This window comes from Crotalus tigris, unplaced genomic scaffold (assembly GCF_016545835.1).
Source record: "Crotalus tigris isolate CLP2741 ecotype Arizona unplaced genomic scaffold, ASM1654583v1 scf7180000019936.317499, whole genome shotgun sequence".
NCBI lineage: Eukaryota > Metazoa > Chordata > Lepidosauria > Squamata > Viperidae > Crotalus > Crotalus tigris.
In genome coordinates, this window is record NW_024097780.1 from 134,014 (window position 1) to 152,760 (window position 18,747).

At 40.8% G+C, this 18,747-nt stretch overlaps 1 protein-coding gene across 4 annotated transcripts in view; it reads right to left on the reverse strand.

The window, feature by feature from the left end:
- The window catches only part of DLC1 (DLC1 Rho GTPase activating protein), a 187,478-nt gene that overhangs the window by 27,428 nt on the left and 141,303 nt on the right, over positions 1-18,747 (reverse strand). For 3 of the 4 annotated variants that reach the window (XM_039364977.1, XM_039364973.1, XM_039364975.1), the window contains exons 2-3: positions 15,925-15,996; positions 6,888-6,969 (exon numbers count right to left, since the gene is read on the reverse strand). Coding sequence is in view for 2 of the 4 variants with exons in the window: in XM_039364973.1 (XP_039220907.1) it covers positions 6,888-6,969; positions 15,925-15,996 (154 nt within the window). In the remaining 2 variants the exon portion in view is untranslated. Of the gene's footprint in view, positions 1-3,559; positions 4,319-6,887; positions 6,970-15,924; positions 15,997-18,747 lie in introns of those variants that run through there. The other variant, XM_039364976.1, reaches the window with a different exon arrangement.

An 18,747-nucleotide genomic window follows, 5' to 3' on the forward strand; every position in this document is an offset into this window, starting at 1 on the left:
CTGCCTTGCTCCCTTACTAACTTCTGAATAGTTTACAATTATTTCAATTTCCAGTAAAGGAAAGAATAAAAAAAGTAAGCGATATGCTTCCAAATATAAAAAGGAAAGTGACATTTTATTTCAATATTGTGAGTATTGTTAATGAACCTCAGATAATTAAAACTGCTCTTCCATCCTTTCTATACAAATGATCTCTGGTAAATCTGGATTTCCACATTGCTTTAAAACAATAAACAGGCAGACATTTTAGAATATTAGGGTCTCTATTCAAGTTTATCTAATTCCAGCCTGTTGCATTCAACCAGTCCAAACTCTTTGATCTGTTGGAGAAACAAACTTCCGGTCAGGCTGATAAGGAAGCATTTGATTCCAAAGGATAATCTGTTTTAGAAGAAACTCTTTTTAAAAACAAGACTGTTGTGCAGCTGAGCCAGCTGAAGCAGAAAAGTGGAGATACTCTAAAGACAATTTCCACCAAACTGTCTATAAAAATAAAATGCATGCCATAAACAACATTTAACAGGAAGACAGAGAAGAAAATATGCATTAAGTTAAGAAGAAAAGAAAAAGGCTTTTTTTTTAACCTATCACAAAGGAAAGTTCATGAGTTTATAGCTTACTTACATTTAATGATCACCTGAAATTACATATTTTTAAAAATTCAATAAGAATAAGAAAAATGAAAATTTACCAACTGAAGAAGTACTAATTAAGAAAATTCTAGAGTGTGCAGAAACGGATAGATTGACTTTAAAGATTAAAGAGAAAGAAGACTCAGTGTACTTTAGAACATGGGATAATTTCTATCAATGGCTAGAAAAACAAGTCAGAGAGAAAGGAACGTGATACGTAATTTTGAAAATATATTAGCAAGAAGAAGGCTATTGAGTGATGAATGAACATATTGTTTATGATAATTAACTATATCTATTATTGTTAGTTAAATGCATGCACCCAGACATTGTGCTGTTTGCTAAATATTGAAAATGTTATTTGGAAAAACCCCAACCCTAATCCTAACCCTAACCCAAATCCCAACTCTAATCCCGACCCCACCTTATCCCTACCCCTATAAAAACTAATAAAATCTATCTATCTATCTATCTATCTATCTATCTATCTATCTATCTATCTATCTATCTATCTATCTATCTATCTATCTATAAAAAAGAATCCATGTGTCTACAAGTCTAATTATATAACCAGTGCTACAGGAGAGATACTACTTACTTTAGAACTGTGATTTATCAAGGTTTATTTTATTTATAGAAATTCATCTCAGTTTCATAACAGATTTTTTTTATATGAAAAATCCATCAGATAAAAAAGTTTGCTTTCGTACAAAAAGATACTATGAGAGAAGGCAATTTGACACTACCTAGATATTTGAGGGCTCTGTTCGCAATTAGCTCTTAATCTTCCTTCAAATTCTTATCAATTTATAGTATTAGGTCTCTTTGTTCTTGAGCCTTAATAATTGTGTAGCATTGCAAAAATAGACGTATAATTATTCCTAAGCCAAGTTTAGTTGCTTGTAACTTAGACAGTTGTTATTTCAGGATGAAGACAGTCTAAAGCAATGTCCTCCACCCCTGGTCCAGCACTAGTTTATGGTGTCTTTGGAACTGGGCTGTATAAGTGAGCAAAGCTTCATCTGTGCACGCAGGGGATCTAAGCTGCATGTGACAACATTCCCCTCCCCCGGTCCATGGAAAAATTGTCTTCCATGAAACTGATCCCTGGTGCCATAATGTTGGAGACTGCTGGTCTAAAGAACTAAGAAGAATTCACAATAGATTTTTAAACCATACTAATAAGGCAGATTGTTTTTGATTCTATCACAGCTTGCTCAACTGCAAAATAATTTTTTATGCACAGCAAACTGGGAAAGTTAAACAATATTTTTATTGTGGGAATGATATCCTAATTTTTAAATTTCTATAGGACTTTGCCACATAGATAGCTCTCGACTTACAACCACAATTGGAAGGGGAACTTCCATTGCTAAGCCATGTGGTCGTTAAATGAATCATGTCTGATTTTATGACCTTTTTTTTGCTGTGGTCATTAAGTAATCACCACAGTTGGTAAATGAATCTGTCTTCCTCTGTTGAGTTTGCTTGTCAGAAGTCCCCTGGAAAAGTCATAAATGGCAGTCATGTGACCCTGGGATGCTGTAACGGTGTAAACATAAACTGGTTGCCAAGAAATTTTGATGATGTGGCCATGGGGATGCTGTGACGGTCATAAGTTGAAGCTCTGCCACTTGTCACATTTTTAGCACCACTGTTAACTTTGAATGGTTGTTAAATGTATGGTTGTAAATTAAGGCATATTGTACAGTTTCAATGTATTTCCTGCCTCTAAATCAGTGGTTCTCAACCTTTTTAATGCTGTCACCCCCAACCGGTCATAAGTCGAGGATTACTCAACCGGTCGTAAGTTGAGGACTACTCAACTGGTGCAGCACCGTTTGCAGAATGGGACTTTTGGCGGGCTCAGCAGGGCAGAGACAGCCTGGACAATTCCTATTGGCTTTTGAAAGCCAATAGAATTAGACTCTATTCAAGAGAGTCTGTTCTATTGGCTTTCAAAAGCCAATAGAATAAAAGGGAGTAGCACAGCTAAGGAAAAGGGGGAAAAAATGACGGACTGCGCTGTTTGGCGACCCCCGTGAAATGGTCGTTCGACCCCAAATGGGGTCCCGACCCACAGGTTGAGAACCACTGCTCTAAATAATAAGAAATTGGGTCACTGTTTGTACTAATGATTGGAAAAAAACTGGTGGCTGCACAGAAGGGGTGTTAAGAAAAGGAATATGTAGTGTCCCACTTTAAAAAAAATCAGGATGCAAACTGTTAACTCTCTCCAGCCAGTAAGTATAAGCAGGCAGAATCAAAAAATGACTATATATTTCTAATACCACCACATGAGGAGAAGACAGAATTACAATGGATTTTCATTACAACTAGTACAGTTATACCTACAGTACTATGGTACGTGCAATTGTTATATACCTTTAAAAACCATACTCTCAGTTGCTATCTAGAGAACCCGAAGCACACACACTTTATGAAGTTAGTAGCCTAAAACACGTTCGCAACTTAGAATTTAAACCATGTTCCTTTCTGATAACACCGCACTGCACAATCAATTTCTATCCTTTTCTTTAGTACAAAGAAGATAACTGCCAGGGGTGCTGTTGCAGAGCACCTGTCATGTAAATAATGGGGTTCAACTTTGTTCCCTTCACTTTGTATTAAAATTTCTGCTGCAAAAGGTAACCTGAATCAGTGCAAGAAGCAACAGTTTTATACAGAACAGTAAATGTTTAGTGCAGGAATGCACAGGCTGCTTACCTGTAACAGTGTAAAAGTGGTCCTTCAATTCTGCATTCACGCTTACTGATATCATGCTTGCTGAAAGCCTTAAGCAGGAACTTGCCATATTTGAGGCAGATTTGAAGGACAACACACTGAGTGCCTTTTGAGGCATTCTACTCACTTTTCTTTAGCTTCCATCAACCAATGGAGTAAAATATAGAATTCAATGTACTTACCAGGATAGGCCCTTACAGAAGAAATGTGAATGGATTTAGTCAGTTCGTATATAATCACTTGAAGAACCATAATTACGGGTTAGCTGCCTGTTCACCATCATGGTCTCTAGTGCATATATGGATAAGAAGCAATCTCACCTAACGGTTGAAGGATGAACGCCCATTTATGCCAACAAAGCCAAATCAGGCCATCCAAAGAAGCAACTGTTCTGGCTTTAAAGTCCACAGAATTGTGCTTAAGAAATGTCATCAGTCTGAACTGAAAATCTGTAGAGCACAGCCACGGATGTTGACATTGTCCTCGTGGAATGTGCTCACAGAAATTCAGCAACAGCTGCTTTGCCAAGGCATATGGAAGAGCAATGGTTTCCATCACCCACTTAGCTACTTGTTAAGTGGAAACTGAAAGTTCTTTCTTATCACAGCATATAAATAGTCTTTGAAACTGACAAATCTGATCAAGATTGAAGATCAAAGCTTTTATGAGTACCTAACATATGCAGCAAATTCTCCAGCAGGATTATTGGAGAACACACAAAAAGATGGGGGGAGGGGGGAGGCGGAAACAGTGATTAACTTAATATTTAGGTATGAAGACAATCTTTGGGGAAAGTGTTTTAAGTTTTCAAAACAAGCACACTGAAATAAAATTGAGAATATGGGTAATCAACCTGAAGGATACCTGCCTGATCTCCTTAAATTGTCACCATCAAGAATACCACTTTCAGGGTTAGTAATTTAAATTCTGAATTTTTTTTTACATGATATCCAATGGCCTGTGAGAGTTAGATCAACAGCCCATTTCATAAGGCATTCACTGTAGTGATCTAGAACAGTGTTTCTCAAACTTGACAATTTTAAGGCATGTGGACTTCAACTCCCAGAATTCCACAGCCAGCATTGCTGGCTGTGGAATTCTGGGAGTTGAAGTCCACATGCCTTAAAATTGTCAAGGTTGAGAAACACTGATCTAGAAGGAAAAGTGAATGTTGGTCAAATTACTGGTTCTGGCCCACCCTCAATGGGCTGCATTAACATCTAAAGAGAGTAGAATGCTTGAAAGACTGATTTTTTAAAATGCCATATTTGACCTGAACCCCATCTTGGTAGATGGACAGATATCATAGGCATTATCAGAATACTTATGGGGCTACTCAGAGTCAAGATGGGAGTTATATTCACATTTTTATTTTCCTTACAGAGGCATGAATCTCAGCATTAAATCAAAAAAGCAACCTACCTTTTTAGGGGGCTGGCTTACTATGCATGTTTAATTATGAAATATAGGCTACATATAACTTAGAGCCTTTCTTGTTAAATACGTTTTTATTTCTCCATAATTCAGATCACATAACTGATTTTTAAAAAATCATTAAGGCTTTCCAGATATAGAAATCTGCACTTATTTAAAATTGTTTACTTCGACTTGTCTGGATTTAAGTGTTTGGGGAAAAAAAATTGACATGCCAAGCCTTTATGGTTGAAGAAACATGATTGCATATAATAAAATGTGCATAGAGAATAACCGAAATACATTATATACACATATACTTATGTATTGTACTTTGGAGTGGCTAATGTGCAATCCACAAAATTAAAATATTAGCTTAATTTATCTCAAATGCTTATTTAAGCAATGTGTTAAAAGTAATGCTATTTTAAATAGCTTTACTTGCACAGCAGATTAAATGTGATATGGTAGTAGAGCCAGTTCAGTGTTATATTACATTATAGAGCAGTGGTTCTCAACCTGTGGGTCGGGACCCCATTTGGGGTCGAACGACCATTTCACGGTGGTCGCCAAACAACGCAGTCCGCCATTTTTTCCCCCTTTTCCTTAGCTGTGCTACTCCCTTTTATTCTATTGGCTTTTGAAAGCCAATAGAATAGACTCTCTTGAATAGAGTCTAATTCTATTGGCTTTCAAAAGCCAATAGGAATTGTCCAGGCTGTCTCTGCCCTGCTGAGCCCGCCAAAAGTCCCATTCTGCAAACGGTGCTGCACCAGTTGAGTAGTCCTCGACTTACGACCAGTTGAGTAGTCCTCGACTTACGACCGGTTGGGGGTCGCGGCATTAAAAAGGTTGAGAACCACTGTTATAGAGCAACTTGCATTTGCCAGATCTAAGTTAACCAAAATGAAAATGCACAAAACTACTTAAACGGTTTAATTTTATCCTTTCCACAAAAGCTTGTGATAACCTTCCTTGCACCTCTGGAATTTAAAACATGACGAAAGCTACCAAATTAGATGGTTTTAAGATTAAACACATACACAGAAGATAAAGTTAGCAATCATGAGCATTATGCTTCCAAAATATCTAGAGCAGGGGTAGGCAACCTTGGCTCTTTTATGACCCATGGACTTCAACTCCCAGAATTCCTGAGCCAGCCATGCTGAGGGGAAAGGGAAAGGTTTCCAAACTGAGCCATGCTGGCTCAGGAATTCTGGGAGTTGAAGTCCATGAGTCATAAAAGAGCCAAGGTTGCCTATCCCTGGCCTAGGGGAAGGAGTGGCTGTTATGTATTTCAAATGAATAAACAGCACACCTGATTGTAAAATAAAGCTGCTACACCTGATCTAGAGCAGTGGTTCTCAACCTTTTTAATGCCGCGACCCCCAACTGGTCGTAAGTCGAGGACTACTCAACTGGTCGTAAGTCGAGGACTACTCAACTGGTGCAGCACCGTTTGCAGAATGGGACTTTTGGCAGGCTCAGCAGGGCAGAGACAGCCTGTACAATTTCTATTGGCTTTTGAAAGCCAATAGAATTAGACTTTATTCAAGAGCATTATGCATTAAGCTTTCAAAAGCCAATAGAATAAAAGGGAGTAGCACAGCTAAGGGGAAAAAAATGGCGGACTGCGTTGTTTGGCGACCCCCGTGAAATGGTCGTTCGACCCCAAATGGGGTCCCGACCCACAGGTTGAGAACCACTGGTCTAGAGTAAATAATATAGTACTGCCAGCTGATGCCAAATTATTAATCCTTTCTGAATACAGGTGGTTCTGATTTACGTCCATTCATGTAATGACAATTCAAGGTTACGACAGAGCTGAAAAATACTCGCACCTATGACCGGCACAGTTTCCCTGTGGCCACATGATTAAAATTTGGGCATGTATTTCCATTTCCTGGAGTCATGTGATCATCATTTGTGACCTTCCCAACTGGCTTCTAACAAGTCAATGGGGGAAGATTAGCTTAATGACCACATAATTCACTTAAAAATCAGGCAAAAAAACAAAAACAAACCAACAACAAAAACCAAACCCAGGCAAGGACTACCTGCAGGTGGTTCATTCCTAAAGCGGCTTTTCTTACATACCTGCACAAGGCTTCGATGGCATCTCTGTCCAGAAAATCATGTTCTCTCTTCACTGAAGTGATGTCAATGGGAAAGATAAGATCTGTAAGGATCAAGATGGATGAGCAATCAGAAAAAAAATGTTCTTCCCACTGATAACTTCTTTCAAAGAAGCCATCTCTCTCAAAGAGATCAAATGCAAGGACCCAACTGTGGTAATAAACATTTCTTTTTATGCCATCTTGGGTGAAATGTGCAGAAGCTTTAATGGGGGAACGAATATGGCCGTGTGTTACAGGAAGAAAAAGGCATCAAGGAAGGGAAGGTATATTCAACAAGGGAACAATCTACCTGCTGCTACACATCCTGACTGCAACCAGGCTTGCTTTAGCGCAAAAATGGAAGAGCAAGGAAATTCCCACAGAGGAAGAGTTAATACATAAAATATTAACATGTGCAGAAATGGACAGGCTCACAATGATATTAAAAGACAAAAGTGGATCAGTTTATTATGAAGCCTGGGATAAATTTTACCGCTGGAGAAATTTGAAGAGGACGGTCGGAATTAAAGATGAATGTTAAGATAGAAATATATGTTATTTTAGAACAAGTATTGTATATAAAACTTAGATGTATATGTAGAGATGAAGAATTGATTGTAAAAAGTGGAATAATCTGATAAGAATGTATATACTGGAATGTCACGTTAAATCCAATGTTTGTTTGTTTTTAACTGTATTATAAATAAAATTTATAAAAAAAAAAAGGAAGGGAAGGTATATTGTAGGAAGTCAAATACAAAATAGCCTGAGCTGTGAAAAAACAATCTGGCCTTTGGAACAAATATTAACATTATGAAGAAACCTTCCAGGGGTCTGCATAGACCAAAGCTTTTCAACCAGTGGTACAGGTACCACCTGTGGTACATTGGCACCTGGCAGGTGGTACGCGACCATCCTAGAAAAGTGGTAGCGGGGGAGGGGAATGAGCTGAACTGGTGGCAGCACTGCACAAGCCTGAGCAAGAGATGGCTGGAGCTGCAGGGCTGTCAGGGCTCAGTGGAAGCACCAGGATCAGTACCGCTTTCCAGCTGATCGGTGCTTCTTTGGGACTGTCAGGGCTCAGGGGAAGCGCCAGGATCAGCGCCAGGCTCCAGCTGGAGCTCAGCACTGATCCTGGTGCTTTCTGCTGAGCCCAGAAGAAGCGCCGATCAGCTGGAATGTTGCAGCACCTCCAGGGTCTTGTGATTTACGTTCAGATGCTTGGCAACTGATTCATATTTATGACGGTCACAGTGTCCCAGGGTCATGTGAAGTGACCAAAACCTGCTGCAACCACCCAGCAGACGGGGGGAATAAAAACCAAACACCCCCCCCACCTCCCCCGCTGCTAATCCTCAACAGAAATGCTCACAACAATGAAAACCTTGGACAGGAGGAAGAGTGCCACCGGGTGGGCAGGCAGGTGTCTTGCTCGGCACTTTTTTCAGCGCCATTGTAACTTCGAACAGTCACTAAGCAAACAGTTGTAAGTCAAGGACTACCAGTACTTCATCACTTTTTTCCTTTTTTGGGGGGGAGAAGTTTTTGACACCTTGCTATGCGACCGGTGGTACTCGGATATTGCCATATCCTAAAAATGGTACAATGGGTGAAAAGGTTGAAAAGCCCTGGCATAGACACCATTTAGGTAGCAGATTTGCAGTTCCAGCCACATTGGAAAGCAACAAAGCAGACATTTTAAAAAAACAAGGTTTATCGGGGCGAGAGACAAATAAATATTTTTAAAAAGACTGATAGTAACGTCCTGAATGAAAGGATCAACGTTATGTTCCCTCTTTTTCCTGGGGTGTTGGGTGTTGTGCTCTTGTGACCCATCAAGCAAAAGGCAGTTTACTAGCTGTGTGTGGTAATCCACATGGGTTCAGTTAAGTCTCTTCTTTCTGTTGCCTGCCCAGATTGCAAAAACAAAAGGCTCGACAAACACCTGCCTGGCCACCATGCACGAGGGACAAGCTGCATTTGCTTTGCCAGTTGTGCAAATCTGTTTTAGGTAAACACTTGGGAGGGAGGCAAGAATGAAGCAACAACATATGAAAAGAAGTCTGGAAATTTATAAGTAACCTGCAGTGGTAAATAGACAAGTAGGATTTTTCAGCATCTGCGGATCGCTGAGTGGCAGATGGCCCCTGAGCCTGTATTCTACAGAACTGACAACAAGCTCTAAATCAGTGGTCCTTAACTTTTTTGAACAAATCGCCCCTTTGAGCCAATGAGGAAGTTGTCATCGCCCCCCTCCCCCAACATAACCTCTCAATCACAACATAGGAAATAATTCTTCAATTTATGCAAACACTTGTTTTGTTTTCTTTAAAATTGTCATCAGGACATATCGATGCAAATAATTTATTTCCAGTCTTTTTCCCATATCTCAACTGTGTGAAAAAATTTGGTGCCCACCCATCACTTTATTCCCAAACTTCATGATACATGTATTTCATTATTATCTTATTTATTCAAGACACTTAAATGTAATGATCACTGAAAACAAAATTCAATTGCAAGGAAGTGAAATGCCCGAAAAGAAAAACAGTAACATTTAATGACTGAATTACAAGTGAAATTTAAGACACAAAAAGAAATATAAAAAGGGTAGAGGCTACTGCGCAATGCGCATGAAGCAATGCCTATTCACATATGTACGGCTTTCTGTACTGAAGCTAGCTGGAGGAACATTTGAAAACACAATTCAATCCACTAATAGCGAGCAATCAGATGTTTTTGTACGACAGATATGCAGCGATTCACTGTATGAAAAAAATCTCAAAGTGTCCCCAAAACGTCTTGCTCCGCGGCCTCCATATCGCCCCCTTTTTGTTCCATCACCCCCCTGAAAAACGAAATCGCCCCGGTTAAGAATCACTGCTCTAAACCAGTGTTTCTCAACCTTGACAATTTTAAGGCATGTGGACTTCAACTCCCAGAATTCCACAGCCAGCATTGCTGGCTGTGGAATTCTGGGAGTTGAAGTCCACATGCCTTAAAATTGTCAAGGTTGAGAAACACTGCTCTAAATTCTAGATTACAGATTGTATTTGTATCACACACTGCTTCTCTATCTTTCCTCCAGGAGCTTGAGACAATTGGCAAAGTTTTTCCCTAGCAACTTTGCCAGTTAAGTTAAACTGACACAATTACGGGCAGGAGGGTCAAAAAAAACCCCTAAAATACTTGAACCTGGTCTCCCTGTGATCAGCATCTATGCTACTTCATAAATTGTAGCGCATTCTTCTGAAAACGTCTCATTTATTGTCACCACATGCCAAGACTTGGATTACTGCACAATCTGCATTTTATCAAAGCCAGATGGAACATGAGCCCACGTCAAAAGCTTAGTGAATTTTCTGTTTTGCCGCCCTTCCTTTTGGAAATTCATGAGCTACTTCGACATTACTGCCTCGTCAAGCCTTGCTCTGTAACAATAGCACTAAGACTTATGTATATTGCTTCACAGTGCTTTACAGTCCTCTCTAAGCAGTTTATAGAGCCAGCCTATTACCCCCAACAACAACAACAACAATAATAGTAAAGTTGGAAGGGACCTTGGAGGTCATCTAGTCCAACCCCCTGCTCAGGCAGGAAACCCTACACCATTTCGGACAAATGGCTGTCCAGTCTCTTCTTAAAAACTTCCAGTGTTGGAGCATTTACTGCTTCTGGAGTGTTGCTGTTTCTGCTGTTTCCACTGATTAATTGTTCTCACTGTCAGGAAGTTTCTCCTTAGTTCTAGGTTGCTTCTCTCCTTGATTAGTTTCCACCCGTTGCTTCTTGTCCTGCCTTCAGGTGCTTTGGAAAATAGCTTGATTCTCTCTTCTTTGTGGCAGCCCCTGAGATATTGTTGTTGTTAATTGCGAAGTCGTGTCCGACCCATCGCGACCCCATGGACAACGTTCCTCCAGGTCTTCCTGTCCTCTACCATCTTCTGGAGACCATTTAAGTTCACACCTACTGCTTCAGTGACTCCATCCAGCCATCCTGAGATATTGGAACACTGCTATCATGTCCCCCTTGTCCTTCTCTTCGTTAAACTAGACATACCCAATTCTAGCAACTGTTCCTTATATGTTTTAGCCTCCAGTCCCCTAATCATCTTTGTTGCTCTTCTCTGCACTCTTTCTAGAGTCTCAACATCTTTTTTACATCGTGGTGACCAAAACTTGATGCAGTATTCCAAGTGTGGCCTTACCAAGGCATTGTAGAGTGGTATTAATACTTCTGGCTCCCCATTTTACTGACCTTGGAAGGCTGAGTCAACCTTGAGGCTGTGAGGATAGAACTGCTGGCAGTGGGCAGAATTAGCCTACAATACTGCATTCTAACTACTCCACCAACATCTTGGTTTCCCTATCTTGGCGTCCTATCTTGGCATAGAGAAAACAAGTTTCCCTATCTTGGCATTCCCCAGATGAGTGGGAACTACATATTCTCATGCTCCTCAACCAATCGCTATATTGACAAAATATCCTGGAGTTCTAATCTCCTTATATTATTTTGTTCCGCAGTATAGAAGCTGCAGCAGTAACTTGGCTTCCATCATGGCATCAGAGGAAGATTTTAATTTGCAGAAATTATGAAAAACAGCTTGTTGGAAGGAAAACTTCCTAGAAATGTTGGCAGAGAAATGAAATCAAAGCATCCAAATATAGAAAAGGGAGAGAAGACAATAGCTAGAGCTATCCTGCTGAGATATTTTATATTAATGTTATTATTACTTTAATTTTCTAAAATAGACCCTCCTTGGTTTGGTCTCTGGCCCGAATCTAAAGAATATAATAGGCGGAAACTCAGTTCTTAAACAGATAAACAAAAGAGCTGCCAAATGTTGTCTCTGTGAGTGCCATTATTCTCGACTATTGCCAATGCAGCTGTGAGCTAAAGCCTTTAAATCAATCATTTCTTAAGAACAGTCTGCTTGGCTGTGCTAAGTTGTCCAACAGTAAATAATGAAACATCTCTATTCAGTTAACCAAACAGCCGTGGTGAGATGCTGATCTTGAAGTTTCCCTCCAACTACAGAAAAACGTCTGATCTCTGCTGTAGATTTTTAGGGCGCTAAAGACAATGAAAAGCTTTCTGAGGCACACTGAGGTTAACCAGCACTAGCACAATTTTAAAATATTTTAACTCTGTTAAATCTTGCAGGGTCTGGCAAGTATAACTCACCCTGATCATCCTAGCTGTAAATTCTCAATAGAAATGCACCTCCAGATTTCTATATTCAGGCTTTTAACAGGGTTACTAGGTCAATACACACATATCTAGATGTTGCAACGTTTAAAGAACTTTAACACCAAGAAGCATCACAACCGTCAGTAAGAATGACTTCTAACAAAAGAGTTGAGTGTATAGGGATGCAGAAAAATACAAATTATCTATTACTTTATTTTCAGACTTAAAGTTTAGACATGTTTTAAGGTGCAAGTTGCAAGGTGAGACAATTAAATTAAGGATATGAATTTTAAAAAGGTTTCAGTTATATAAAAAATAGTTAATGAGTATAGAGCAGGACTGGACTGTTCTGACAGGACTGACATGACTGGAAGCTCAACAATCAGCTTCTGCCCTCCCAATTTTTCCTTAATTGATCTTCTAATTCTTATGTTAAGGGCATCAGCAGTTTTGTATGGTTAATAATTGGGAAAGAGAAGGACCTAGCCTTTATTGGCCAATTTTAGGAAGGCCTCTAATCCCTTGTCTTACCTCAGGGGTAGGGAACCATGGCCCTTTTATGACTTGTGGACTTCAACTCCCAGAATTCATGAGAAAGCCATGATTCCCCATCCCTGTCTTGCAGCTTCTGGGATTCTGCATTCAATGCTTGTCTTAGACTAAGGTAGCTTTTTTTTCCAATGAGAAATCATAGTTATTATTTTTCAAAAAAATAACAAACTGGCCACTCATGAACTGTGATATAACTCAAATGGAGCAGAAGTGAAGATTCTCAAACCTAGTTTTGGTGCCCCACCCCTTTTCAATATTTAGAATAGATAAGGTAGAATAGGTAAGTCAAGGTAGTTCTTGACTTACAACAGTTCATTTAGTGACTTTTCAAACTTACAGTAGCACTGAAAAAAAATAACATGACCATTTTTCACACTTATGACTGTTGCAGTATCCCCATGGTTACGTGATCAAAATTCAGATACTTGACAACTGGTTCATATTTATGATGGTTGAAGTGTCCTGGGGTCATGTGATCATCCTTTGACAAGCAAAGTCCATGGGGAAGCCCAGTTCGCTTAACGACCGTGTTGCTAACTTAACAAGTGCAGTGGTTCACTTAACAACCGTGCAAGAAAGGTTGTAAAATAGGGCACAACAAATGTGTCACTTAGCAACAGAAATTTTGGGTTCAATTGTGGTGATATGTTGAGGAGTACCTGTATAGGTATAATATTTCGGGCTCTATACCAACAAAAAAGAGGAACACTTTGCTGCCAACATCCAGCCAGCATCACCATACCGCAGTCTGTCTGCTAGTCTAGAGACCAGACATTATATGAGTTTGAATATATATACTTTTTCTCAAGCAAGGAGTTTACTCTGTGTACTCGGGAGTTCCCTTCAATCCCATAGCACCAGACCAGGGGTAAGCAACCTTGGCTCTTTTATGACTCGTGGACTTCAACTCCCAGAATTCCTGAGCCAGCCATGCTGAGGGGAAACGGAGAGGTTTCTATGCTGAGCCAGGCTGGCTCAGGAATTCTGGGAGTTGAAGTCCACCAGTATAAAGCGGCCTAGGCCTAGGCCAGAGGTAGGCAACCTCAGCTCTTTTATGACTCGTGGACTTCAACTCCCAGAATTCCTGAGCCAGCCATGCTGAGGGGAGAGAGATTTCCAAGCTGAGCCATGCTGGCTCAGGAATTCTGGGAGTTGAAGTCCACGAGTCATAAAAGAGCCAAGGTTGCCTACCCCTCACCAGACAGAGAAAAAGTGTTGTTCCTTTAAAAGGCAACGGGGAGATTTCTGGGGACATGGAGCAAGAGATTACCAAGGCTAAGCTGAGAAAAAGTGAGCAGTACCATTTCCCTTCCGTTCTAATAACTGGAGTTTGTAAGGTGATTAGATTGCTAGGGAAACTGAGTGAATTCTCCCGCAGATTATTAAAACATGCTCTAAACACTATTTTTGTTGTTATTTTGCTGTGCAATATGTGTTTTTGTGTTTTGAACTTTGTGTGCCTCTGAGAGCCACTCATGTGAGATGGGTTACACTATAAATCTAAATAAATGTGTAGATTTGGTAACTTAAAATTTACCAAATATATTAATAAGTAATAACAGAAAGTATTGCTAAAGAAGTTATGTAATTCTATTTTTATCTCTTATTTCCCAGACAGCCTATATTTCTCATAGACCAGGATTACAGAGAGGGCACCAAGTGAGGTGGCTCTAGAACAGAGGTCCCCAACCTTTTGGGCACCAAGGATCGGTTATAATGGTGAGAGGTTTTTCCGTGGACCAGAGGGGGCGTGGTTTTGTGTGCTGCCTGCATCCCACAGATGGGGTTTTGCTTGTTTGTGCAACCCGGTTGCTGGCATGCCACGGCCCAGTACCGGTCCACAGACCGGGGTTGGGGACCCCTACTTTAGAAGACAAGGGATGAAAACAGTAACTATCAAGCAACTACAGCAGTGGTTCTCAATCTTTTTAATGCCGCGACCCCCAACCGGTCATAAGTCAAGGACTACTCAACCGGTCGTAAGTCGAGGACTACTCAACTGGTACAGCACCGTTTGCAGAATGGGACTTTTGGCGGGCTCAGCAGGGCAGAGACAGCCTGGACAATTCCTATTGGCTTTTGAAAGCCAATAGAATTAGACTCTATTCAAGAGAGTCTATGCTATTGGCTTTCAAAAGCCAATAGAATAAAAGGGAGTAGCACAGCTAAGGAAAAGGGGAAAAAAATGGCGGACTGCGTTGTTTGGCGACCCCTGTGAAATGGTCATTCGACCCCAAATGGGGTCCCGACCCACAGGTTGAGAACCACTGAACTACAAGAAGGAAGGTGAGCCCAAAGGCAGGAAGGTGAGCCCAAAGAGAAAACACCCAAAGGGCCTCTGGGAAAAAAAGGCATCCTCCAGCCTTTTATCGTATACATAGAAAGCCACGTTGTTACATGTTTGTTACATTTAGGGAGTAAGGAAGATGCCTTTGATGGAGTCATTCAGACTTTGTTGCCAAGGTGCCAGGATGGAAGCATTTTTAGATCCAGAAAATTCAGCTAATGTTAAGAAGACATCTCCATAATCTGGACAGCCATTTGTCTGGAATGATACGAGATCTTCTGATTGAGCAGGGGGTTGGACTAGAGGATCTCTAGCTCTCTTCGAACCCTATTATTCAATGTTCTATGGAATAAGAGGTACTGCAAAATCAGTCTTAGAACAGTAGTTGGAAACATCCTGTAGAATTAATTTCATGGTCTAATCCAGGGGTAGGCAACCTTGGCTCTTTTATGACTTGTGGACTTCAACTCCCAGAATTCCCGAGCCAGCCATGTTGAGGGAAAAGGGAGAGGTTTCCAAGCTGAGCCATGCTGGCTCAGGAATTCTGGGAGTTGAAGTCCACGAGTCATAAAAAAGCCAAGGTTGCCTACCCCTGTCTAATCTATCTAGTGTTATTGTTATTTGGTTGCTGAATTTTGGCAGCATAATTTTGGTGGCTGTGGGGTGGTAAAAATAAGGTATATATCACAATTGCTTGCCCCCCTTACTTAGGACAAAATAACAACATGAATTAAGACAGCACTGTATTGTTCCAAAATAATTTCAAAATCTTTAATCCAATTACCTTATCAGCAGCACTTAAGTCTATCATCTGACACAACAGGATGTTAATTTTGTCGAACACACAAAGATCATAGATGGAAGTTAACATTGATACCATGATCTTCTAACCTATTTAACATTATGATCTATTCGATGTAAACTAGTAATAATACAATCACGTCATTATTAAGAATAGCATCATAGAACCTTGAGTTGCCTTGTTACTTACCCTCGTAAAGTTGAACATACTGGGGGAATCCTGCTGCTTGCAGCCAATTGCATGCTTCTTTTGCTTCAATCTCTGGAAAAAAAAAACAATTCCAAATTGGTAACTGAGAAAGCAAACTTTTTTTTAAAAAAAAAAATCTTAAAACTTTACATGTAGAAAATGTGCACATATAGCAATAGCTACGGCACTCAAGGCATATATACCGCTTCTCAGTGCTTTACAGCCCTCTCTAAGCGGTTTACCGAGTCGGCATAGGGCCCCCAACACTCTGGGTCCTCATTATACCAAACTTGGAAGGACGGAAGGCTGAGTCAACCTTGAGCCAGTGGGATTTGAACTGCTGACAGTGGGCAGAGTTTGCTTGAAATACTTGATTTCTAACCATTGTGCCACCAGGGCTCCTATATAGCATAGCGACCTGAACTGAAATGCAACTTATTGCCCAAGTTGTGGCAACTTGTGGTTACACTTCTGCTTTAGCAGCTTTATAGAGTTTTACCACTCCATGACCAAATAAAATTAAGCCAAGCTATGCAACATTCTTCGTATTAAATAGCTACAATCCAGTGAGGAGCAATTTTATGCACATGGAGCTTTTGCTGTAAGGTGTGGAAAAGGAAGCGTCTCAGGCACAACAGTCTTTTTTTACAGGTAGCCCTTGACTTACAACCATTCGTTTAGTGACTGTTTGAAGTTACGAAGGAGCTAAAGAAGCAACTTGTGACCCTTTTCCCAGTCATGACTGTTGCAGCATTCCCACGGTCACATGATCAAAATTTGGAACCTTGGCAACTGGTCTGTATTTATGATTTGTGCTTCTGACCAGCAAAGTAAGTGTCTGAAGACAGACTCACTAAACAACCGTATTAGTAACTTAACAACTGCAATGTTTCACTTAAAAACTGTGGCAAGAAAGGTTGTAATCAGGAAGACTCCTCTAGTCATGAGGGGGCTGCGCCTTTCCTCTGGATAGAAGGAAATTCAGCGCCGGCTTTGCTCTTGCCGCGTTGTCTATCGCGCCGCTCAGCTGATCGCAGCCGAGCGGCGACCTGGTTTGCCGCTTCCCGCGCGGCTCAGCTGTTTCGCGCCGAGCGGCGCTCAGCTCCCTCGGCCAGGCTGCTCAGCTGTTGGGAGGGCCCGGGGGGCTACGCGCAACCCGGTGAGATCCCCCGCGCCAAACAGCTGCTCGGCGGGCCGGAAGAAAGGGTGAGCGATCCGGCCCGTTCCGAGCCTCCCCAGCTCGCCCCACTCACGAGTCCGCCGATCCTGGCTGCCTCTCTCAGTTCTAATCGTTGCCAGGAAGTTTCTCTTGCAAAGGGAAGAAGAGGGGATTCCTTTTTTTTTTGTTTTCTTTGAGTTTAAATTCGTTTGGTTCTGAGAGCTGCCTCTCGCACTTGTACCAGGCTTCGAGACTGAGTCAAAACTGGGGTCACGCCCAAAGGAAGGGGTGTGGCCGAAGTTTTTACCCAGTCTGCCAGGCAGGAAGGCCGTCATAGAAACCATCCATTTGGACTCTACAGTCATCCTGCTGGAGAAAGGAAGCGTCTCAGGCACAACAGTCTTTTTTTACAGGTAGCCCTTGACTTACAACCATTCGTTTAGTGACTGTTTGAAGTTACGAAGGAGCTAAAGAAGCAACTTGTGACCCTTTTCCCAGTCATGACTGTTGCAGCATTCCCACGGTCACATGATCAAAATTTGGAACCTTGGCAACTGGTCTGTATTTATGATTTGTGCTTCTGACCAGCAAAGTAAGTGTCTGAAGACAGACTCACTAAACAACCGTATTAGTAACTTAACAACTGCAGTGTTTCACTTAAAAACTGTGGCAAGAAAGGTTGTAAAATGGGACGAAACTCCCTTAATGACTATCTTGCTTAGCAATGAAATTTCTGGGCTCCATTGTGGTTGCAAACCGAGGACTTCCTGTATTTGTTATATATACTTTAATCTGCCCAATAACAGGCCATTGTTGATTTTCGGTACACACGTACCGAAAATCAGAACAAAGAATATTAAATACAACAAAAATTGCACGGGAACAGTACAGGGTGTACGAAGTAGACAAAACTCAGCAGAACAGTGTAGTTACTCAAAACAATAAAGCATACTATAAAAAGCATCTAAAATGGAAGGAAAAAAGCATCTGCCTAGCACCAAGAAGAAAGCAAGTGGTATCTGCCTTGGAACCGTGTTAAAAAGAAAAGATGCTACCAGTACAAACAGGAATAAGTCTTCCAGGGAAATCCCTGAGACACATAGAATAGAATAGAATAGAATAGAATAGAATAGAATAGAATAGAATAGAATAGAATATAGCTGGAAGGGACCTTGGAGGTCTTCTAGTCCAGCCCCCTGCTCAAGCAAAGCTTTTAAAAGCAAAGCTCAGCAAATGTTTCTCTGTGCTCTTCGCAAGTAATGCCTTGTTAAAAAAAAAAACAAAAACCTTCCAACCATTCATGAGTATTCCTTAGTAAATCATGTGTCTTTCACATACAATAATCTACTTGCAGACTGAAATTCTGCTTCTAATAAAGGTAATACTGGGAGAGAAATCTTGGAGTCCTAGTGGACAACCACTTAAATATGAGCCAGCAGTGTGCTGCAGCTGCCAAAAAAGCCAACACAGTGCTAGGCTGTATTAACAGAGGGATAGAATCAAGATCATGTAAAGTATTAATACCACTTTACAATGCCTTGGTAAGGCCACACTTGGAATACTTCATCCAGTTTTTTACGCTGTAAAAAAGATGTGGAGACTCTAGAAAGAGTACAGAGAAGAGCAACAAAGATGATTAGGGGACTGGAGGTTAAACACATAAG